The sequence below is a fragment of the Cannabis sativa genome, chromosome 6, assembly GCF_029168945.1.
Source record: "Cannabis sativa cultivar Pink pepper isolate KNU-18-1 chromosome 6, ASM2916894v1, whole genome shotgun sequence".
Lineage (NCBI taxonomy): Eukaryota > Viridiplantae > Streptophyta > Magnoliopsida > Rosales > Cannabaceae > Cannabis > Cannabis sativa.
This window is the reverse complement of record NC_083606.1, coordinates 69,807,171-69,833,342: the sequence shown is the minus strand read 5'-3', so window position 1 is coordinate 69,833,342 and position 26,172 is coordinate 69,807,171. Positions and strand designations below refer to the sequence as shown.

At 26.7% G+C, this 26,172-nt stretch overlaps 2 protein-coding genes across 2 annotated transcripts; both read left to right on the top strand.

The window, feature by feature from the left end:
* The first annotated feature begins 9,680 nt into the window (after positions 1-9,680).
* LOC133038906 (probable rRNA-processing protein EBP2 homolog) lies at positions 9,681-12,864 on the top strand. The gene is made up of 2 exons (XM_061117538.1): positions 9,681-9,829; positions 11,720-12,864. Exon 2 carries the CDS (start codon positions 11,744-11,746, stop codon positions 12,653-12,655), a length of 912 nt encoding a protein of 303 aa, XP_060973521.1. The 5' UTR covers positions 9,681-9,829; positions 11,720-11,743; the 3' UTR covers positions 12,656-12,864.
* An 8,255-nt stretch (positions 12,865-21,119) lies between these two features.
* On the top strand, positions 21,120-22,050 carry LOC115695484 (putative B3 domain-containing protein At5g35780). Its single transcript, XM_061118414.1, has one exon. The coding sequence runs from the start codon at positions 21,124-21,126 to the stop codon at positions 21,841-21,843; it is 720 nt and encodes a 239-aa protein (XP_060974397.1). The 5' UTR covers positions 21,120-21,123; the 3' UTR covers positions 21,844-22,050.
* The last annotated feature ends 4,122 nt before the right edge of the window (positions 22,051-26,172 follow it).

The following is a 26,172-nucleotide window of genomic DNA, read 5'->3' as shown; positions in this document are numbered from 1 at the left end:
GACAATCACAATTTTTTAATTAAAAATATAAAAGGGCGATAGTACTCATTTTAGATTTTTTTTTTTTTATTACTATTCTCTTCTCTCTTGCCACATAATATGATATGGACAACATTCATTAGAGTTAGTCCTAGCATTTCCCTTTATTTTTCTAGAGCAATACATGAATGTAAATATACGAAAAAATCACAAGCTTCAAATAATATCTCAAAGGACTAATCCAAGTGAAGACTACAAATCACCAAAATTAGTATGTTTAACATAAACACATTTGCAATCAGATTCAAAGTAAATATTGTTGTAGCCAAACTCACTACATTGGAACACTACCTACTAAATCGCGGGAGCCTTTCCAAACTCAAGCTAGTAGCATCTAGGGCTGTACAAAAAAATTTGTAAATCGCCTAAACCGAATAACCCGCTTAAACCGAACCGAAAAAACCGATAAAAATTACAAACCGAAATAACCCGAAAAAATTACAAACCGCCCAATCTGTTAATTGGGCGGATTGAAAATAAGTCCAACCCGCCCAATTAAACCGACCAACCCGACCAACCTGATTTTGCACTTTTATTTTTTTTTTTAAACTTTTTAGTTTTTATTATATATAATATAAATGATTAAATATATAATAATATAAAGTTATATACTTAATTATTAGTTTTAAAGTCATATATATGGTATTGTACTTTGGTGGAATGTGATATTTTTAATTTATTTTTAAAATTTTTGTTAATTTTGACTTTAAAACTAAAAACAAAAAAAAAAATTGGCCGGTTTGGGCGGGTTAACCCGACCAAACCGCCCAAACCGTTGGTCGGTTTATAGATTTTTTTTTTAAATTGGGTGGATTTAACTTAAATTTTAGCAACTCAAACCGACCGATGTACAGCCCTAGTAGCATCCCACAAAACGTTAAAGAGCAATGGCTAGCACCTATCCTAAAGAGTTACATAGCAGTAACACCAAACTCGAACCACAAAAATTGTTAGTAGTATTAATTGTAGCATCCATATTGGCTTTGAGCACCCCATTTAGAGGCTTAAGCCATTTAGGAGCAAGCCCACTATCCGCAATGTCGTGATAAATGCCATAAGAAGTTTTGATAAATTAAGCTTTAATCAAGACTTCACGATAGAAACATAGCGAAATTAAGCAATTGATTTAATCAAAAAATATTGGACTAGTTAGTCTCTTAGAAATAAAAGTGAAGAATAAAAATATGGGTCGCTCTATGTTAGTTTATTTCCTGGTTGATGCTTTACTGATAATAACTCTTGGCTAGATAAAAAGAGAATAATTGTGGCTTGGGATTCTTGTATGTATTTTATAGATATAAGAATGTGTACGAGTCAAATGATTCATTGTATTGCTCAATCAATTCATAGCCCTGAAAATTTTTATATCACTTTTGTGTATGGATTTAATGAGGAGGCATAGAGAGAAATACTTTGGCAAGATATAAAGGACCTAGCAAATGAAATTGATGAAGCTTGGATGGTAGTAAAGAATTTTAATGAGATATTGAATCATGATGAAAGAGTGAAGAAAAAGGCTCACAACATGCCTTCTAAGAGCTTTTGAGAATGTTTGACACAATGTCAAATGGAGGATCTCATGTACTCATGTTATTTCTATCTTTATTTGGAATAATAAATAGCAACCAAAAGAAAAAATTCTCTCTAAAATTGATCGAGCTTTGGTGAGCTCAAGGTGGACAAACACACTTCCAAATTTAGAAGTTGTTTTCCTCTCCGAAAGTAGCTTTGATCATAGTCTTATCTTGATTTCTTTTATGTGAATTTGATTAAGAAACCCTTCAGATACTTCAATATGTGGAAGTCACTCACAATTATGTGAGGAAGTTAGAAGGAGTTGGGAGGAATTGATTTCTGGTACTCCTTATGTACAAGTTAGTTTGAAAATTGAAAAGGCTTAAACAAGTATTAAAAAGCATCAATAACTAAGGATTCAATTAAATACATAAGGCAAAAATTCAAGTAAAGCAAGAGATGTTGATTATCTAAGAAGCTCTAAATAAAGACATGTTAAATAGTCTTTTAATGGAGAATGCGCAATGTGCTAGAGATCAGTACTCGCATTATCATAAAGCCTATAATTTTGTTAGCTCAAAAATCTAAAACAAATTGGATCAAAAATGGTGATGAAAACACAACCATCTTTCATGCTGCTTTAAAAGCATGAAAAATGTTGATCTCACTTTTAGCTAACGAAAATGAGTCAAATTAAAATGATTATGAATAATTAAATGACAAAATATAAATAATATAAAGTAAAGAAAATACCAGATTTTATAGAGATTCGACCCTTTATTGATGGTAATATCCTTCTCCTCTTTAGTTGTATTGACTTGTGAGAAGATGAACAAGAATGTCTTGATCTCTCTCGAAAAGCTCTTACAATAATCACTGAGTAATTTACTCTTGGATCGAAATTTCTCTCTTTGAGTGTTCTCTCTAAATGAATTTTCTCTCCCTAAATAGCAAGGTAAATCTACTATTTATAAGGCTCAATTACATGAAATTAGTTTTCCTAATCAATAAGAAATAAAATAGAAAACTAGTTTAGTTTTTATAATTACAATGAGCAAAAAGAAAACTTGGCAGATTGCCTTTTCTTCTTTGAAGATGTGAATCTATCCCATAAATTTAGAAATTATACTGTTATTTGCAAGATTGAGAATAAATGAGATATATCTCTAAAATTTATAACTCACATCCCCTAGTCAGTACATGTGAGCCACTTGCTAGTTGGATGTTTATGCGTACCCTGCTCGGATGTCACAGCTTTTGTGTGTGAACTTAAATATTAATCCTTCCTGTACGACTTACTAAGAGTATAATTTCCCATTCAGGTGATAAAATGTACTCCACGTGTCACCTAGATGAATGTCACGTCATCGTGTAAAAATTTAGATAACATTTGCCCTTTAAGTACGCGCGAGATCTTTTGGGTCGCCCTTGGACTTACTCGGGCACGAAGCTAATCAGATGACTGAAAATCCAATAAATAATTTAAACAAACTAAGATTTTGTGAGAAGAAAATCAAGCTTATTTATATTTACAAACACATATCTTTAAAAAAAATATAAATTGAATAAAAATATAAATTATTTAAAAAAATTAGAAATTAAATTAAAAATGTTATGTTTACTTATACAAATTTAAATTTTTTGAGAAAAAATAGATTCAAACTTGTTATATACTTTTTTTTTTGTCTAAATAGATTTTTTTAATAAAAAATAATTAATTTTTAAATTTCTTAATTAGTTTTAAAATTTTAATTTATTTTTATCATTCAAAATATTTTTTTTTAAAAATCTAAATTAATTTTATAAGTTTTATATAAAAAAAAAATTTTGAATCATTCTCATTTTTATTTGGTGGGGATACGATTTGATAGTTATAAAAATTTAAATGACAAAGCTGTGAATTTACAAAAATACATCAACATTTAAATAGAATAATGTGACAGAATCTAACAAAAAACTAAATTTCTGTAAATATAAAAATTACTTTACCAAGCAAGGGGTGTGATTGTAGAAAAAAAATACAAACTAACTTGTCACACAGTTTAGGGGTGGGCTCACTATATAAATAAGTTTGGAATAATTACATAAGGTACAATTTTTTGTAAAAAAAATTACATTTTTATGTTTAAAGATTTTTTTATATATATGTTTTTACGATTTTTCATATAAATAACACGAAAATAACAAAAAAACTACATAAAAGTAACATGAAAATAATATTTAAATAATATCAAAACAACAATAAATTAACAAGAGTATAACATAAAAAACCGTATTTTTTGTAAATAAAATAAAAAAAATCATAAAAATATTTAAAATTCTGTGAAACTGTATTTTTGTAATTTTTACGTAGGGTAAATATCATTTTAGACCTTGTGTTTGGCAAAAGTTACCAATTGGACCATGTGTTTTGTTAAATGACAAAATAGATTTTATATTTTATAAAATAGTAAAAATAGGACCATGGGCTCATTTTTCAACAATTTTATTTTTTTTAATATATCTAATTTTAAAATAATTTCTAACACGAACTAATATAAAAAATGTAAACAGTTTTGTCATAACATCTCTAGATCAGATTATTATTAAATTTTATTTTTATAAAAAATCAATTTAAAATCATATTTGTGTTATAAAATAATATAAAATAATATAAAGTAGAAGAGATGAAAGAAGAATAAGATGAAGAGAGAAAGAGAAAGTGAATGAGAATTTCTGAGGTGTTTATTCCAATGGGGTGAACCCCTATTTATACAAATACAAGAGTGAGATATTAAGAAACTAAGAAAAAGGGAAACTAAGGAAAAGAGGAATGTTGATTACAATTCATGATAATAAATAAAAGATTTGGACATCCACATAATTATTAATGTTTATAACACTCCCCCTTGGATGTCCATAATATAACTGCCTTATTAAAAATCTTGCTGAAAAATTTGGTCAAAAGAAAAAGAGTATAGTGTAAACTAACTCCCTCCCCCTCATTTAGGCATTTGTGGAGATCTTCTAATCGACGAATTTCGATCTTGTCTGCCGTCTTCTCAAATGTTGATGTTGGTAATAGCTTTGTGAATAAGTTTGTAAGATTGACACTTGATTGAATATGTTGAACACCAATATGCATTTTCTTGAAGCGTATAAGAAGAATTTCGTGAAATGTGTTCTAACTCTATCTCCTTCAATTTACCTCCTTTTAGTTGAACGATGCAAGCAGTATTATCCATAGAGAATTGCTTGGGTTGATACTTCTTTATTGAGTGCAATCTATATGTTTCCCGAATATGCTATGCCAATGATATCACTCACACACATTCTCTACTTGCTTCATAAAATGCAAGTATGTTAACATGATTTATAGTTGCCTCGTTAAAAACCTTGCCAGAAAAACCCAGTGGGACAAAATCTGAGCTAGGGAAAAGAGTACAATATGTATTTCATATTCATAATTATTTGCAAGTTGCCTCGTTAAAAACCTTGCCAGGAAAACCCATTGGGACAAAACCTGAACTAAGGGAAAAAGAGTGCAACATGAATATGTCTCCCCCTCATGCACATACGATCCATAATTCTTTTGGTGATAATATATCTCATAAGATTATTGTTATCACTTTTAAAATATCACCATATATAATCTTTGATCATATATTTTCTATAACTCTTCGAGAGTATGTATGGACTTCTAAATTATAGATGAGGGGTTCGTGGAACATTAGTCTTTATCCAACTAATTGTATCATTCATGTGTGTACACAACTTTGTTCATACGAAAATTTAAAATTTCAAGTAGATATGAACATAACACATTAATGGTACTATAAGTTTTCATTTGTGACAATGATGGTACTCCAAGACCATATATTTATTCCATCTTGTTTTATGATCTTAATTTCCATATCAAATGATCATATATTTATAATTCTTGATACATATGAAGTACTTCAGGACTTCAATACTAATGAACAAACTTTATACATTAATATTTCTCGAAATACAAAAGAAATAAAAGTTTGTTCTTCAATTAATCAAAAACTCTTCAAGAGTCTATCACAACGTATAATTTACGTATTTATATTGCATAGACAACCATATGTATTTTTCAAATAATAATTTACTTACATGTCTTTATTTCATACAAAGATCTTTGTCATATAGTGCGCGCGACTTTGAATTTATATCACTTAAGACATGTATTAAATTCTTCTAGAATTTTTAGATAAGGCTTATTTCAAATTCTCACTATATTAGGAGCTCCAAATAAATAACCTTTTGTTGCAACATTTATGTGACGCTTATAAATCCTCATAAAATATATTCCAGGCTATAATCAAATCATGATTATATTTTCTCAATATTTAAGCCTTACTTCAATCAATCTCATGTCTATGCAAACTTTGTACAACAATTCATTATGTACAAATACATATATGCAAATTTCTCATTAGAAATATTTATTTGCACACCCTACAGGTCTTACTTCACTTTATGTGATTAAATTTGCCTGGATTGCGTCATAATATTTTGGCCAAAAATCAAAATGTATGTCGATGATTCTCGACAAATCTAATACCATGATCCTTGCTATCTCATGTTAATTTATTGCATATGCAAACATTCAATATTTATTGTCGACAAAAATTTCAATAAATGATAATTTCCTCCCATATTGACATAACTTATAGAGATCTCTTTAAATTACATATTTTTCAAATATGTTTATCATTTATAGGTACCTATATAGAATCACTTCAGGGATTCAATTATGATCAAATGTGTTATGTCTAACTTCTCTTGGGAGTCTTTTCGAGTATCGTTTTCATCACAGTATCATTTTAATACTTTATAACATTAAGGTATCTCCATGAGTACCTCTAGATTTAACAACTTCAGGGCAAATCAAATGAACATTTATTAATAATTTCTACATTGTTCATTTACGCTTCAGGCGTTTTCAACTCATTCTATCTCAACTTTGAATAATATTGATTTACAGTTGGTATATATCATTTTGAACTATATTGTTCTTATATACTTTGTGCAAGGATCATTTTTCAAAAATTATCATCGATCCCAACTGCTTCTCTCCCCCTGATCGAGAGAATTTTTAAAAATTGTGATATCTAATAATATTAATATACCTGTAGGGATTTCAGTATATCACAATGAATCAATATTTGTTTAAACTCATATATACTATATGACATTGAACTTCAAGTTCAATAAACTTCAGTTTCAAGTTCAATCCTTATGAACTTAATTCATTTCTAAGAATGAGTCATACGTGTATAATTAGAAATACATAAATTTACACATTTTGTAAATGCATGATTATATAATCTTATCACATCGATAAGAAACTATGCAATAAAAATCTAACAATGGCTCAAGATTGTTAAGAAAATATAATTTAAATATTTTCTATGTGGAAATATATGCACATTCTTCTTTTGAGCCTTATAAATAACAATGAGAAGAATCTTCTGGTTCTTCAACAAAATTTAGTCAAATTCTTTGACAATTTATTGCATATGATTGATCATGTCAAAATAATTCAATTCATGAACTTCAGGTTCACTATAATTTGTATTTCAATGAAACTTTCAAAATGTAATGTAAATTCATTACAACATAATCATTACAAGTTTCATTTTTATACACACGAATAATATAATTATATTATTCTCCAAAACATATACACTCTTCAGGAATCACTATCATCAATTCAATGATGTGTATAATTTAAAAGATACATGACAACTTCATCATGTTATTGTAATGGTCAAATATATATAACCATAACATATCATTTATTTTTCCTGATATTTTTTTCACAAGTCGTCTAATTTATTAATAGACTATTCATCAGTCTAATTATCATGACTTGATATATTATATATTTAAATGTACAACAAGTACATATAATAAGTTATTTATTATCACTTTCATAACTAGATAAAAGTTACACATCTAGGTACATACAAAGACATTTTACTACTCAAAGTAGCAATTGTATGTAAGGCTTCTTCAGGAAGCTTTTCAACTAATCATTTTGTGATTCTTTATCACTTTGATTATATTGGATCACTAACAAATATTAGTAAATTATATATCCACTTTTGGGAATATGCAAACTGAATTATATGGTAACTATATATTTACATATCATGTACCAACAATAGTTTGAAACTATTGATTTCAAGAAATAATAAAATATGTATATATTAATTTGCTTCTGGCATTACCAATATATGTGAAATCTATATTCTTTGAAATAGAATTTCATGTCTATTCATTCTCTTTAGGGAATGATATTTAAATATTCTAAATGTACAATAAATTTGTACAATTCACATTCTATTCAATAATCAAGTATACTTTTATCTTGATTATAAGTATGTCCGTACTACAGGCACGCGACCACTATTATTCAATTTCACACATGATATATAAATTTCATGCACTTTGATTGTGTGTGGTATCTCATCTTTTGGTTGTTTCCACTTTTTTCTGGAAATATTTGAGTAGTAAATAATGTCATTGATTATTTAAAATCATTACATTCACTTCGGGGAATGACGTTGAACAAGTAGAACATTATTATAAATTTCTTAAAAATTTATTACTTGTTCATCCATAAAAATATAAGAAATTATTCAACAATTTCTTTTACAATCTTTCAAAGAATATATGAATGCAATTTTTGCATAGTCTCCAAGATGTATGCAAAATTTAATCTTTAATATATGTCAGATTCAATAATTTCCAATATCGCAAGTAATAACAATGTATAATAACATGACTAATACGAAGAATCTTTAAAAGTAATTGACTTCTTCAATTCGTATCATTCTCTGCAGGGAATGATGAACAATAAATACATGCCTCATGTATTTAAATAACATTAGTCATGCTCATTGTTATTCTTATACTTTGATGTTTCAATGCAATTTTCTTAACATTCTTTTTGGATATTCAAAACCCACTATAAAATTGCATCAATAATAATCATTTTTAATGATTCTTTAGTTGTATTCACATAAATACAATCGTTTTTTTTTTTGACAAATATAAAACATTTACTTCAGGAAATGTTTGTCAAAATCTATATCGATATTAGATTACTTTTCATTGTCCTCAAAGAATACAAGAACATATATATAAATATGTATTCATCTCTTTCATTATATATCCATCAACTATATAATGAATATTACGTTTGCATAATCTTCAGGATATATGCAAGATTTTATTGAGGACGCATAATCATCAGGATATATGCAATATTTTATCGAGGATGCATAATCTTCAGGATATATGCAATATTTTATCGATGATGCATAATCTTCAGGATATATGCAATATTTTATCGATGATGCATAATCTTCAGGATATATGCAATATTTTATCGATGATGCATAATCTTTAGGATATATGCAATATTTTATCGATAATACATAATCTTTTGGATATATGTATAATTTATATAGATTTTCTCTATCATATCATAGACGCACATATATTGTAAATATTATGAATGATAAAAACATAATATATATATGAAATTAATAATAAATATATAAAAACATATACATACATATATAATATATAGATATATAGATAAAAGAAAAAAGAAAACAAAGGATTCTTGAAATTGTTTCAGTCAGATAAGTATATATATAAATATATATTTAGTGTATCATGACTTTGAAACAATTCAAGAACTTTAACAAAATACTTACATTGGGACATAGCATAGACTCATGCTTGAAGCTTGGGCAGAGACTCGTGCTGATAACGTGTTATAAAATAATATAAAATAATATAAAGTAGAAGAGATGAAAGAAGAATAAGATGAAGAGAGAAAGAGAAAGTGAATGAGAATTTCTGAGGTGTTTATTCCAATGGGGTGAACCCCTATTTATACAAATACAAGAGTGAGATATTAAGAAACTAAGAAAAAGGGAAACTAAGGAAAAGAGGAATGTTGATTACAATTCATGATAATAAATAAAAGATTTGGACATCCACATAATTATTAATGTTTATAACAATTTGTATAATTTTAAAAATACATGATGTAATGGTATTTGGCTTTTATGCATTTGTGAAATAATCACAATAAGTTTTCTACGGTGAAAAATATAGGGTTCATAATTGCTTACTGTGAGGACGAGTACATATAGCATAAAAACCCAATTCTCTCAGACTCTCACACCCAAAACCCTCTCCTTTCGTCGCCGGCGGCTATCACTCTCTCTCGCCGTTGTCCTCACTCAAGGTACAGTTCTTATGTCTCGTACTCTTTTTTCATGATTCAAATAAGATTATATATGTTGATTTAGTTTAGATGAGAAGTATTCATTGTCACCACTGCTCCTGAATGGTTGTGTTTAACACATTTTTGGTGTATGAAAATCTTATTCTTTATCTAAAAGCCGCTCTTTTAAGTTTGGTTGGTATTGGATTTTGAGTATGATTTTGTGGAAAGTAACTATTTTTTTTAGCAGTTTTGGGAGGTTTTTTAATTTGGGTATTTGGGGAGGAATCATCATTTTGAACTCTGTGTTTGAATTAGGTATTCTATATAAGTAGGGGTGGTCGTTTTTTTGCTGGAAGAAACTCAGGCAAGGCTTACATAGAACATAAATATCGATATATATATACACACGGGTGCTTAGTTTAGTTTGTGGTATGTATGATTCTGGACTTTTTTGCCTTTTTTTTGGCATCACAATTTTCTTTTACTGAAGGAACTAGGGAAACAAGTATGTTTTTGTGGATTGCTCAATGATATGTCCATTATTTGTGTGTCAACTCCAATGTTGTGAAATATTTTTATTGTCTTTTGCTGCTCTGAAAACCTTTCTGATGAAAACAGTGTTGGAGTCTACAGTTGTAAATGTAAATTAGGCTTTGTTGCAATTTAGTTATTGTATACATAGGTTAAGAAGAGAAGTAATAGAGCTGTAAATTCTGAAGTATAAGCATTAAGCAAGAAATTAAGTGGACTTCTTGCTACCTTTCTTGGGAAGGGGGATTTGATCAGGATTATTTCTGTTAAATATCTTTAATTTGTGCTGTGATGTTTTTTGTTTGTAGCCTTAGAATAGTCGATATGGAGCTGTCGTTGTTCTAATGCTTTTAGTATATATGAATATAACTACTAATGTATTCATAAATACTGTTTTTCTGTTACATGACATTCTACTTGATCTAAGGATAGAATCTTGAGTGTTGAAAATCTCATCAATATATGAGTTCTCTCGAGAAATCAAGCGCAAGTACATTGTTGAACAACTATTTAGTGACATTTGAGCATTTCTCTCAACTTAAGAAGCCATTTTTGTTGATATCTCTCACACTTTCAGATTAGTTACTTCTTTTTTAATATACTTTTGTTATGTGGAATATATTATGGCAGTTAAAAAGTTGTAACTTGTAAGTAGTTCTTTTGTAGAGAGAAAATCAGTTGTTTCTCTTTGTTATGTGGTTTGGGAATTATATATTATAGCGGAGAGAGACATACTTTCATAGTTTTTGGAATGAATGTAGTATAGCAACAAACAAATTATTACTATTAGTGCAAACATGGAATTATAGTTACTAATTTTTATTATGAGCTTTCTTATATTAAAATACATTGGTAATTGTTAGTGTAATGCTAGAAACGAAGAAGGGCATTTGCCTTTGGGGATTTTGTTAGTGTAGGAGGAAGAGGATAGAGAAATGTTTTGTTTGCATTTTGAAACTTGTATTTTGTTTGTCTCTTTTTACCAGGATACTAAATGATTCTAATGTATCATACCATATAGATATGATATAAGATATACTTATGCTTGTAATTCTCTTTTGAGACAATTATTCTACTATATTTATGCAGAAAGAAAACTCTTCACTGTATATTCTGAACATTATTTTGGAAAGTTAAAACAGCTTTTTAATGCAACTGTTCAAAATGTATTTTGTTAGTAATTAACTGTTTCTTTAAGTTATGAATTTTTTTTAAGGCATTTATTTAATAGTTAAGCTCTATATTTTTCATTTATGCACATCAGATATTTAGGTGGAGGGTTATGCCAATAACTGCTTATAATTTTTCGTTCTGATATATTTAAGTAGCCTTGTGCTGTTGCTAAATGTTGTGGGTACAATCATATTATTGTTGCAGGTCATTGCCTCCCACATTTTGTAAATGGTTGTACAACATAAAGGATTGGCCTTTCTAAAGGCGGATGATGAAGTTGATTTTGATGATGATGTTTCTGAATCTGGTTCTGAGTTTGAAACTGAATCAGAAGATGAAGATGGAGATGTGAAATTGGTGGAACCATCAAAGACTGCCATTTACAACACAGATGGAATGCTCGATAAACTCGGGGACATTAAGTGGCCAGACAATGTGGAGTGGATACACAAGCTTTCTGTTGATGTTGATCAACAGCAAGCGGTGGATGTGAATGATGACCTGACCAGGGAGCTTGCCTTCTACAATCAAGCTCTGGAGGGAACGAAACAAGCATTCGGGAAGCTTCAGTCGATGGGGATTCCTTTTCTCAGGCCACCTGATTATTATGCAGAGATGGTGAAGACAGACTCTCACATGGAGAAAGTAAAGGGTCGACTTTTGGAGGAGAAGAAGAATATTGAAGAGGCTGAGGAGAGAAGGAAATCAAGAGAGTCAAAGAAATTGGCTAAAGAAGTCCAAGCCCAGAAGATGAAAGAGAGGGCTAAGCAGAAAAAGGATGACATTGAATCCGTTAAGAAGTGGAGGAAACAGAGGCAGCAGAGCGGGTTTCCTGAAGGTGGTGAAAAAGATGGCGAGTTGGACTTTTCCTTTGAAGATGGAAAATCATTTCAGAGATCAAATAAGCAGCGACCTGGTGTGCGTCCTGGAGATCGATCTGGAGGGAAAGCAAGAGAAGGCCGAGGTGGAGTTGGACAGGGAAAACAACAGAAGAAGAAGAGAGATTTTAAGGATTCCAAATTTGGATTCGGGGGCAAGAAATCTTTGAAGAAGCAGAACACAGCTGAAACCACCAACGATTTTCGAGATTTCAAGAAAGGAGGGAATGGTTCTGGTGGAAACAAGAAAAGAAAGAGGTGAAAGAGTTGCAACTTCTTCTGTTGTTGATTTAATCTGTCTTTTTCTTTTTTAGAGTTGAAAAACCAAATCAGTTAATTTATGTAATCATTTTCTTCTTTTTCCTTTTTCCTTTTTCCTTAAAAGAGCAATCTGTTAGCTCTTAAAGTTTTGTGACCTTGAAACTATACTCATGTTTTTTTAATTCTTATTGGTAGTGTTATATTTTGATAGTTTCAACTTCAATATTTTATGTGAAAAATTTGTAGATTTTAATCAAAGTGGTGTTTATCTCTTCTAATCACACAACTAAGAAGCTGGCTGGGATTGATTAACATACTCAATCCCATACTCATCTCCTTTGGATTAACATGAAAATAAAAATTGAGGACGGTATAAATTTTTAAGTTTAACTCTAAGTTGTAAATAAATATCGAAATTTAATTTAGTTGTAATTATCTATATATATAAAGGAGAATGTGGCGGTTTAAAAATATTTTAAAGTCATCTTTCTTTTCTCTCCTTAATTCTCTCCTCTCTTTAATTTTTTGTTAATTTTATATATATTAATTAATATTAAATATATTTTTCCTTAATTAATTTATTTTTTTTAAAAAAATAGTTATTAACTTTTTTTTTTGCCACGTTGTGTGGCTTCTTTTTTTTTTTTTTAAATTAAAATTTTAAAAAATAATCTACAATTAATAGTTTTGTTTATTATAGTTTTTAATGAGTGTGCATTGTAATAGGAGCATATAGAAAGAGGCTCTTGCTCTTAATCTAGGGTCAATGACTTTAGATATGTAAATCTCTAATGAATTTTTTTTTGAACTCTAATAAATTATTTGAATAATAACTTTTATAATTTTAAAATACAAAAGGTGATTTGTCATCATAACAAGGCCCCCTGAACTATGACATGTACAAAATCATGTCCCCTAAACTTTTGACGACCTGAAATGGTAAACAATCACTGGAATAGTACATAAACAATCACTGAAATAGTAAAATTAAATGGAATTATATAAAAGTCCTTAAATCCAACAATCTCAATAGTTTATGGGACATTTTTAACGATCTGAAAAGTTCAAAGGACATGATTTGGTACATGTCAAACTTCAAGGGGCAAAAATACTAATTAGCCTTTTTATTTTTATGGTAAAATTTTCTTCTTATATAATATATCACTTTTTTCTCTATTAATATTCCAAATTAATGTCTCACATTAGTGCTATGCTAGAAAATTAATTAAGAAAATGAACAAAAATAAATAAAGATAGCATTTGCAATATAGTTAGAGTTTAAGAAAAAAATTCAAAACAGAAAAAAGTTCAGGAAAAGATAGTTAAGAAAAAAAAAATATTCTATTTATTATTCTAATTGTTACATTTTTTTTTTGTATTATTTTTGTCATTTTATATTATAATTATTATTATTTTACACATTAAGAGTCTATGCTCATTGTATTAAAAAAAAGAGACTATATGATCAGATTAGGAGACACGGTTCATAAATAATCTAACAATAGTAAAATTATTATAGTGGGGCATATTTATAAAATCAATTGAGTATATTATTTTTATTTTTGTAAATTAAGATAGAAATGTTACTAACATATTTTTTATATAAATAATTGAAAATTTTTATAAACCGCACGCGAAGCGCGGTTTGTTTCCTAGTTATATTTAATTACCGAATCATGTTAGCATTTGAAGAGGTTGGGATTTAAGAAATAAAGAACTCTACGTACAAATTTGAAAAAGAAGGTAATAAAAAAAATATCTTAAAATGTTACTGTAAAGCAAAAATAGAAATAAAAAAAATCCTCATATAATTTAGATATTTAAAATGATCATTGCATATAATTTTAAAATTGTTGTCATCACCGTATTTCACTTGTAAACGTCATTATATTTAAAACTGTTATTATCAACGTATCTCACTTGTATCATCAAACAATAAGAACTAAAATAGACAACCGACTTCTCAAAATTCACACTCTGACGCGAAGCCGCACCATACCAAGAGACTCAGAGAGTAGAAGTTTGAATCTTTCACAGGCCAAGGTTAATGCTTTTAGAAGAAATAGACTATCATAAACAAAAAACAAATGAGGAATGATCGACCCAGACCTACCACACAGAATTCCACCCAACAAATTATTATCATAATCTCAATTTACCAAAGTTGTCAATACTTCAGCACATAATAAGAACAAGGAGACATGAAATCATCTTGACGAAAGGCCCTTTTAAGTTGAATAGTACCATAAATGCCACCATTTAAAAGAATTAAATATTCTACAAAAGAAATACACTCAATCACCTTACCCATCCAAACATCATGAAAGCCTAATTTCTGTATACTGTTAGCCAAAAAAGATCACTCTACCTAGTCATAAGTTTTAGACATATCAAGTTTAATAGCACAATACCCTACATCACCATGTTTCTTTTTTCCATTTTTTTAGCGTATTAATGTACTCAAAACTAATAAGAGCATTGTCAATAATCAATCTACCAAGTGGGTGTATGGGAATTCGGTTTGTCAATAGGGACTGTAATAAGGTAGCTCACTCTTCAGCTAAGTGGGCTTTAAAGCAAAGATGTAATTCTTTTTGGTCAGAGGTTTTACCCTTTTGTGCTGCTGCTATTTTAAATGTAGAAAAGCCTGACCTTATATAGTTCTTTTGTTGGTTGAATAAAATGTTTTGCCTTCAAAAAAAAAAAATAAAGAAAGTACTTTGTTCAATGAAAATGACGCCTGATAAAACTTCTCTCATTCTATTAATCATTGTCTTAATAATAATCTTATAAAACATATTGTAAAGAGTAATAGGACGATAATCAGAAAGTCTAGTAGAAGAATCAATTTTTAGAATATATAAGACATATAATAGTTTTATCAAGGGTTGTTGCAGTAACATTGTCACCCACATTCGGCCAATTTTCTTGATAGAAACAAGTTGTCATTCCATCCCAACCCAAGCTTGGACGGTTCCATTTGAAACAAGCCTCACTGACCTCATCTAAACAAATAATGGAGAGATTTTTTCCATCCAAATACAAACTTTATCTCAATTGAGAAACCGAAACTCAAACCGAAGTAATTTAAAAATCAAATAATATTTTACAAGAATAGTATTTAGTTAGAAAATTTAGCTAAATTTGATAAAATATAAAAAAACTTGAGTCCCAACTTAATAAAACACACAATCAAATTAAGTTTTTCACGTACTATATAAATTACTCAGAACATATTATTATTATAGTAACTTAACTTATAGGAATAAATCTTATAATAACATAACTCACCACATAATGACAATTGAATTTTTGCTAATAATCATATTCATTGGCTATGATAATTAAGATAACAAGATAATCAATCTTTTGCCGTTAGTTTTAGTAGAGCTCTTGCATTTTTGGTATCAATTAGACAAAAGCATTATTAACACAATCGAGAAATAAGAGTAACAAGAAACCAAATAACCCTAGAAAACAAAATGATGCTCTAATAAAGTTTTATTAGCTTATTATTTTAATTATTTATTTTTTATTAATAATTTGAATGGTTATAATATTTTTTTTTGAACAATCATCTTTATTAAGTAGAACAATTACTTAACAAAATAGATAATAAATCAGATATTATTGGAACTAAATCCAAAAACTTTTATTGACTTATATATAGTTGTTATTTTATTTTTTGGTGCATGGAATAATTTTCGTAAGTGTTGTTATAAAAAGACAAATTATTAGTTCTAGTTCACATGTATATATAGCTTTGTAATCTTAAAAAATATGTGTTCGTTTGAATTTAAAAAAAAAAATGCATATAAATAAAAACTATTTTTCTTCTTATTTCAATATATTTAAAAAAAATATGTATTGGTTTATTTTTTTCCTTTTATTTTGACATATTTAAAAAAAATTATATATAAATAACATAATATGTATTTTTTTTTAATTTGATAACGTATATCAATATAAAAATATTTTAAATTAATACAAAACTAAATATATAAATAAATAAAATATCATCATTTAAGAGTAAATACTTTATGTTTTCAAGAAAATAAAAGCTTGGGACTAAGTTACTAAAAAATAAAGTTTGAGGACCAGTTTGGGGACTAATTTGCGGTTTGAAATTTTTTGTGGTGCAGTTGTAGTTTGAATTTTTTCTAATCTGCGCGGTGCGGTGCAGTTTTGAATTGTTAATATGTGGTTCAAACCGCATCGCACCGCACATTATAAAAATATCAACTTTTATATTTATTTAGTCCAATATGTGAATGTCCTACACAAAACCTACTAATTATTGTATTGCTGAAGCTTAAATTTTTTCTTCCATATTTTATTTTCAAGCCTTATGGTATTTTTGACAAGTGTTGTTCAAGCTTTATTGTATTTGTGATAGTTTAATTATTCGGTGATAGTTTAAACCGCATAAACTACAAAAACTATACACCGCACCGCACCATTTTTTGCAGTGCAATTTTTGCGGTTTTTTTGTTTCGCAGTGCGGGTGCAGTTTGGAAAATTGAAAAAATCGCATGTGCAGGTTAGTTTGAAAAAAATAATCAAAAACCGCACCAACCGCGAACACTCCTAAAATTGAATGATTGTAATGTTAGGATCACAAATTATTCAAATAACACACATAAATTATTATATAAGAAAAGAAATAATAATATATATAATTCCAAAACTTAATTAGGTTAGTAATTAAAAGTGTTTAATTTAATTATACACTTAAATCATATTTCTTCTCATTCCTCCATCAAACCAGCCAGCCATGCCCACCCTCACCGTCAACTCGAAGGCTCCGGATCCGGATCCGGATCCAATTCCGACCCCATTGATTGTTCAGGCTAACCCTTCTTTCCAAAACGGCGTCGCTAGTAAAGACATCCATGTCTTCCTTCCTAAAACTCATTCATCAAATAAAATGTCTTAATTAATAGAGAAAATTACGTTGAAACACGTTAAATATAATTTATTTATACATATACCCGCATTAATTTAAATTGATAAAAATAACAAAAATAATTTACATATTTATATGTATACTCGGTAATCTCTCTTTAGTCGTCTGCTTTGTTTTTTTAGACTATCCTTTCTTTCATTAATAATAAACTGTTATCATATGTATAGTTAATTATATATAAAAAAAACTTTATACATATATAATTTTTTTTATTATTTTTTTTAAAAAAAACCTTCTGCCTTTTTTTTTTCCAAACATCAACCTTAGTTATTGAATTTATTTATTTATTTTGTTACTTTTTCTATTAATAACATGACATCAAAATATCTCTTCTATTCTATTTTATTTATTTTTGAAAATTTTTATAATAATTTCCAACTTCATGTACTTATTAATTTCCCTTTCTTTTTATTTTTTCAAGTTTAAAAAAATTATTTTTTACTACATAAATAATTATTTGGTGTAAAGAGTAACATTACTGTAATTTTTTTAAGATAATCATTTTAATATGTAACAAGTATATATTTTTTTACCGTCACCAAAATAGATAATCGAGGTCAAATGTAACATTTTAGTTTTTTTTTTAATATTTTCTTAACAAATAAGTAATTAATCTTTAAACTTAAACAAAATAAAATTTAATGTGTCAACAACTTCATAGGTTACTAAAGAATATTTTTCTTATTTTATCTTTAGATATATATTACAAGATTAAATTATAAATAAACTTATTTTGATAGAATTATAAAATAACTTGTAAATACACCATATAGTATCTTGAACATCATATAAGTTATATTTAAAAAAAAATAAAAAAAATCAAACATTACTTTTAAACAAAATTAAATATACTAACCAATTCTATAAATTACTTAAAATATTGTTTTTTAGATGATAATTAAAATTAACTAAATTATAGTTTCATATACTTATTTTATAGAGTAATTTTGATATTTATTAAAATTACTTATAAAGAGACTAGATAGTATCTTAAATTTATATTTTAAAAAATATATATAATAAAAATAAGTTATACTAATTTTGCTAATAATTTATTATACTTTAATGTAATTTATTAATTTTAAATATGTTTGGAGGTAACATAAAATAGCTATATAATATATATACATGCAAAAGTAACACAAATGTATCTTGATTAATAATATAATATAACTTAAAAAATAAAATTATGGTTTTGAAAGTAACTAATTAGTTAAACAAAAATATGATTTTAAAAGTAATTAATTGCAGTGGCAGAATCAGACAAAGACCCGAGGAGGGGCCAAATAGGAAGGTCAAGCGAATTGTATTTTTACTTATTTTTTTTAGAAAATAATAACAAAATTAGGTTCTTTAAAAATTTTATAACCTTGAACTATTACAATGATCGTATTGTACCCCTTGAAATTTTTTTCGCTAAAACATGTCAATGTAGTTGATGTGTTATTATTGTCAGCGCCACATATTTAATTTAAAATTTTAAAAAATATTTTCTTATTAACTATAAATTATATGATAAATACTATTTTGGATCCTCTACTTTGTAAAAGTTATCAATTAGACCATCTATTTTGTTAAATGACAAAATAGACTCTATATTTTCCAAAATGGTAAAAATAGGATCCTAAACTCAATTTTTAACAATTTTATTTTTTAATATAACTAACTTTAAGATAATTTCTAACACGAACAGATACAGAAAATGTAACTAGATTTGTTATAACATCTTTAGATCAAAGTATTATTAAATTTTATTTTGACAAAAAATCAATTCAGGGTCCTATTTGTACATTTTTTAAAAATACAGGGTCCATTCTGTAATTTAATAAAATATAGATTCCAATTAGTAACTTTTGCAAAATACAGGATCCAAAATGGTATTTACCCTAAATTATATGAATAAAAATAAATTAATCTTAAATTTTCTTATTAATTATTGATAAGAAAAGAAATTTCTTAAATTTCAAATTATTTTTTATTTAAATTATACATGTGGCACTTATGTGACAATGACACACAAGTCTCATTACTATTTTATTAGCCACATTGGATAAAACTTATTAGAAGTCTTATATTTCAGCATTGTGACATAGTTCAAAGGGAATAGTAAATAAATTCAAAAGACGATTTGATAATCGTATTAATTTGAAAGACAAATCCTACACATAGCCTTTAAATTAATATAAGAAATAGAATACACCTATACAACCCGTATATAATAATACACATCTATTTATGTACATTAAGGTAAACTAAACTAATTATATTTCTTTAATAATTAAATTTAATTTTTATAAATTATATATATATTAAAAATAATTCCCTAAAATATTAGGGGGGCCATGGCCACCCCATACCATAACATAGTTCCGCCACTGATGAAATCAATTAATATCGCAGTACCTTACTTTTTAATAACATCTAGTATCTTTTAATATAAAATTAATCTTTTTTGGATAGATTAGTCGCAATAAAAAATTACTTTGAGTATGGTACATATTTAAATTTGTTTGAGTTTAAAAATTTTATTATTTTTTTTGAACAATTTATAAAAGAAATTAAATGATTACTTTCAATTTCAAATATCTTTTTTGGTGACAGTAAAAGAATATACACTTCTTACATATCAAAATGATCAATTTAAGAGTAGATCACAATAATATTATTTTTTTTAATTAAAATAATTAAAAGTGTAGTTGTTATTTTTTTAAAATTGTAAAAAGTAAAAATAGATATATAAATACAAAAATAAAAAAACTAGTCAGCAGAAAAGAGAAAATGATGAAATAAATAAATAAATGTACCATTTAAATCTAACACTAACTACATATAAAGCATATAGCATATATTTATTTACATATGCGGTATAATTGCCGCTGGCTGTATCATTTAAATAATTAATGGTATATTTGTTAATTATTTTATAATTAAGTATATAATTAAAAATTTCCCTAATTAATACTCATTCATACTCTGTTTATCGTTTTTGATTTTACAACATATTTGTTAATTAAAAAAAAAATAACAAATAATACATATAAAAAATTCATATTTTAAATTTAAATAGGATATTAAAATCTAATAATGCTTCAAAAGCAAAAAAAAAATAAAAAAATTAAAAAATCGAGAAGTTAGATTGGAAGATATTATTCAAACTCAAATTTACATTTTAATATCTAATTTATTTGAACAGAACGCTACTAAATATCAACTAACAAAGATAATTAGATAATTAAACATAATAATTAAAAAAAATTATTATTATTATTATTATTGGAATATATAAATATAATGTGGTGTCGTATAATCCTAATACAATTACAAATTCTTTTTTATTTTATTTTCTTTTTTCTTTTCAAATTTAGAAAATCTTTTTGATCCTAATTTAACTAGAAATCTAACTAAAACCTTCCTTTATATATATTTAGTAGACTCAAGGCTTCAATTAATTAATTTTCTTGAGTTTTTTGTAGCAAGAAATTAATTAAAGAAAGAAAGTAACAATGATCAAGTTTAATGCTCTAGTAGACGTATGTTATCAACTTCTAAAAACTGAATATGGATATAATGATAATAATAAGAGAAAAATATCATCATCACCATCATCTTCATCAAGTGATCAATTAGGTATTGATCATAATAAGAGAGAAATATCATCATCATCATCATCATCAAGTGATCATCATAAGAGTAACAAGAAACCAAGGAAGATTAAAATACCAAGTAATGCAGTTACAAGATCGAATCCTCGAGGTGTGGTTGCAGGGCCAAATCCACCACCGCCGCTATCTCTTGAGTTAATCGCGGCGATTAATGGTAGTGTTGGTCGAGAACAACAAACGCCTCTTCTACTTATTTATCAGAAAAAACTTTTTGAGAGTGATCTTAAAAAACAAGCTAATAGACTCTCAATGCCGGTGAATCAGATTGTATCTGATGATTTTTTAAATGAAGAAGAGAAAGAGAAAGTACAACCCAAAACTAAAGGTTTAATTGTTCGTGTTATTGAACCAAATTTACAACAAACAACTCTTGTCTTTAAGCAATGGACATACCCAAAGAAGAATAAATCAACTTCTCCTGTATCGTATGTCTTTAACAAAAATTGGTTTAGTATTGTTGACAATAATGGACTAAAACCAAATCATATTCTTCAAGTTTGGTTTTTTAGAGATATTGATAGAAACCCATGTTTTGCTTTCGTCAACTTAGGGTTTTGTTAGTTTATAATCATTAATCTTTTATTGTTTTTAGTATACTATATTAACTACTAATTAGGCGATTAATAAAGTTTTATTCAACTTATTATTATTATTATTGTTATTATTGTTATTGATCAAAAAGGAAAAACGTATTAATCACAAACTCCTTTACAACCAAATTACGAATTCGAAATCTAAGAAAAAGGCTAACCGACTCCCTAGCTAATATAATATACTGAATACTACTAATTGTTATTACTGTTAGCGCAAAAATCGAACTATAGTTACTAATTTTTATTAGAGCATTGCTATTGGGCACCAGTGGTGCCTAGCACCTTCTAAATGTGTCGACTTGCAATTGGCTAGCGATACTCTATAAAAATTATTATATTAAACTATATGGGACCCGATACTTAATTGCACCAATAGCGATATTGACACGTAGGAGGGTGCTAGGCACCAGTGGTGCCCTTTAGCATTTCTCTTTTTATTATGAGCTTTCTTATATTAAAATGCATTGGTAATTGTTTTCTTCACACTCATAATATTTTAAAGTGAAATAGCTGATGCATGTGCTATTGCTATATATATGTATATATTCTTGTGTAATTGTTTACTTGCCGTATTAGGTCGTATTGTATTGTATTATATTGAATTGAATTATATATCATATTTTTATATAATACTATGTTAAACTTTAATTTATACTAAAATATTATATATTTAGGTGTCCATAAAAGTTATTATCACATATAGTTTTACATAAAAATATTGCATAAAATATAATTCAATATAATACAATACAATACAATACGACTTAATACGGCGTTCCAAACGAACCTCTAATGTATTATATAGCATATAGATGATATGATATATATAATTCTCTTTTGAGACAATTATTCTACTATATTTATGCAGAAAGAAAACTCTTCACTGTATATTCTGAACATTATGGGGTAAAATTAAAATTATCTAAAATTTTCTACACAAAAATACAATTTATTAAAATTTAAGTGACCATAAGTGTCATCTCTTTGGGTACAAAAGAGATTCTATGATTAAAAAAATTGTTTAATCGAATTTTGATATTAACTTATTTTTGTTATCATTTGTTTTATTTTTTAAAAATTTTAATTCTATTTTAAAAATATAAAAGATGAAAGCAAATTTACTAAAAGATTAAAAATATATTTTCACTTTTTAATAATAATAAAAAAAAAACATTGCATTATTTTCTAGCCCTCTATTAAAAATGCTATTAATATGAATATTTGAAAAGAAAAAAATACTAAAGGTATGAGTTTTAGTGCCCATATCACTAGTAACATATTGAATACATAATCTTTACAATTTAGTTTAATAATAATTATAAAAATTCGCTATAACTTTCTTGCCTTATGATTGGTAAAGTAAAAATAAGTGTGTTTGGTATTAGAGAAAAAAAAAAAATAAGGATATGACTCACCAAAATTTATCAATCTAAGTAGAGAGGAAATAATCTTCTTGCTCCTATGCATGAATCGAAAGCTTGGTATGGTAAAATTTGGAGTAAGCTTATACCTCTAAACATAGATTTATAGAATGATTGATTGCAGGGCCAACCTTGAAATAATATAATGAATCATAGGAAAGAAAAATTAGGCCTTTATTTAGAAGAAAATATGATATTTTTTAAAATTAATAAAATAATTGTATACTTTTAAAAGATTTTTTTTTTATTGTGCCCCTGAACTAGATGGATCTTAAGCACAGGCTTAGTTTGTTTATGCTCAAGATTGGCCCTGATTAACTGTGTTGAATAGATTGCAAACAGAGAATTGCTTATAAAAGTTCAAGATTTGTAATGATTCCACTTGTTTAATTTGTGATCAGACAGAAGATGTATTAAAGTCATTAAAGTTTGGCTTAGTTGGAATTAGCACAATCCTAACAATAATGTATAGAATACAACAAGAAGTGAGGAATAAAATTAATGTAATTTTCCCTAAGAAAATGAAAAAACAAGATATATATAGAATAGTTTGCTCAATTGTAGGTTTATACATATGCATAGCATGAAAGATTGTCTCTTCTAATACCTATTGTTGCTTGGTGTTGTTTGTTTTTTCAGCTATGAACAAAGGAGGAGTGTTTTAATGAGCTGGGGTGCTGTTTGAGAATGTTATAACTTTATTGTCTAAATTTTCGGGAGCAGTTTTGTCCCATGTGGCTTGCGATATGAATTTTTGCAGCTCATGGTTTGACAAAGCATGCCTTTCGGTTAGACGATGAGCTATCCTGGTTCGAGGAAATGCCGCCACTAATTATGGAGTACCGCGTTGTTAATCATGTGTGATTTTGATCACCGCGTAAAAAAAAAGTCTATCATTCATAAAAAATGGAGAGAAAATCAAAGAAGACAAAAATATAGCATATATTATTCATGAATAGATATTATTGAGAAAATTTGAGTTTTTCATACTTAATTTTGTTATCTAATTAAAAATATTTCTCATTTTTTTACATAATATGGAGTAAAGTTGTTCCATAGATGAGAGACATCTCACAAAATAGTTAGGAATTTTTACAAAAATATTAAATTTTGAATAAAAGTTTACAATTTGACTGCTATACGGAATTTTTTTACAAAAATACTGTCTTTTTATAAAATAACTAAAACAACTGTAAAACAACATAACAGAACAATTAAAAACAACAGTAGAATAATTAAAAAATAACTATAGAACAACCGTGAAAACTTAACATAGTATACAATATAAAACTTATACAGTATTTTTGAAAAAAAAATTCTACCCTACAGTAAAAAAGAAAAAAAAATTTAAAATTTCAGTACGTGGTGTAAAAATCTCAATAGTTATTCATGAAAAAAAAAGAGAAAAAGTTTAGATATTTTCAGAATTAAAAGAATTTTAAATTTAATTAAGCAGCTAAATTAAGTATAACAACTTAATTTTTTTTAATATTATTAATTATTACATTATGATACATAATGATTTAATATTTCTAAAATTAATATTTATAGTTAATTTTTCTCTTTTGTTATAAGTGTATTACTTATTAAGAAATGTGTCACATGAAGTTATTAAATTATCTTTATTAATAATTATCAAAATTAAAATTATATAAACAATATAGTAATTTTTATATAATTTTGTTCCTTCTTAATTACTAAAAAAAAATATTTCTTTCATATTTTGTTTCCTACCAAATTCTTCTATCAATCTTAAAAAAAAAATAATAATAAAAAAAGAAGTTAGTGCGATCTTGTTTGGCCAGAGTTATTGCACTATTTTAGTGTATATTTTCTTATCTATATAGTGTATAATCTATTATTTTTCATACAACAATTTCAATAATTCAACACTATATATAACACAAAATAAATTAGATAAATAACGGTATAAGTCTAAAGTTTTAAGTTTATAAACGGCATAAATTCAATATTTATTTTTAGCGTCATAAGTACTTAATATTTGTAAAATTGTAATTTTCTTCTAGTTTTATTAGTACAAACTCCGTTTTGAATTTATTAAAAGAATATTTGAAAGTGACTGATACTACATGTTTCAATCTAAACCCAATGATTTAGAATTTGGGCCTTATATGTGCCCAGTTTAAGACAATAACACAGTCTGTACTGACAAAATTAGAAAAAAAATTATAATTTTACAAACATTGAATACTTATGACTCTAAAAATAAACATTGAGTTTATGCTACTTATCAAATTAAAACTTTAAGTACTTATGCCGCTATTTACCCAAATAAATATATGTTGCTTAAAAAACCTCATATTTTATATTATTTACATTAACAACTAATAATAACTAATTTATTATATAATATATATATATTGTCAACAAATAATTCATGGTTATATTTTAAAATAAATTAAAAGAAGGGTTACCATAATAAAAAAAGAAATTATCTACCAATTTAGAGTAAATTAAAAATTCTATCACCATAGTATGAAATTTAATTGGCATTTTTATAAAAATATTAAATTTTGGCAAAATTTTAAAATTTTATTGTCACACAGAATTTTTTACAAAAATACTGTCTTTTTATAAAACAATAGTAAAATAACAAAACAGAACAATTAAAACAATAATAGAACAACTGAAAAACAATCGTAGAACAACAGTGAAAACTTAACACAATACACACTATAAAAAATACGCAGTATTTTTAAAAAAAAATTCCGCCCCATAATAAAAAAGAAAAAAAAGTTAGAAATTTCAATATATGGTGTAAAAATCATTCACATTAAGGTGCCGTTTGGTAACACTTTTGTTTTTTAAATTTTTTAATCACAAAATGAAAGTAAATTTTTTTTTTTAATTTTTTT

Coding starts and splice junctions, on each gene's coding strand:
- LOC115695484 (XM_061118414.1), top strand. CDS start 21,124: ATGATCAAGTTTAATGCTCTAGTAGACGTATGTTATCAACTTCTAAAA.
- LOC133038906 (XM_061117538.1), top strand. CDS start 11,744: ATGGTTGTACAACATAAAGGATTGGCCTTTCTAAAGGCGGATGATGAA.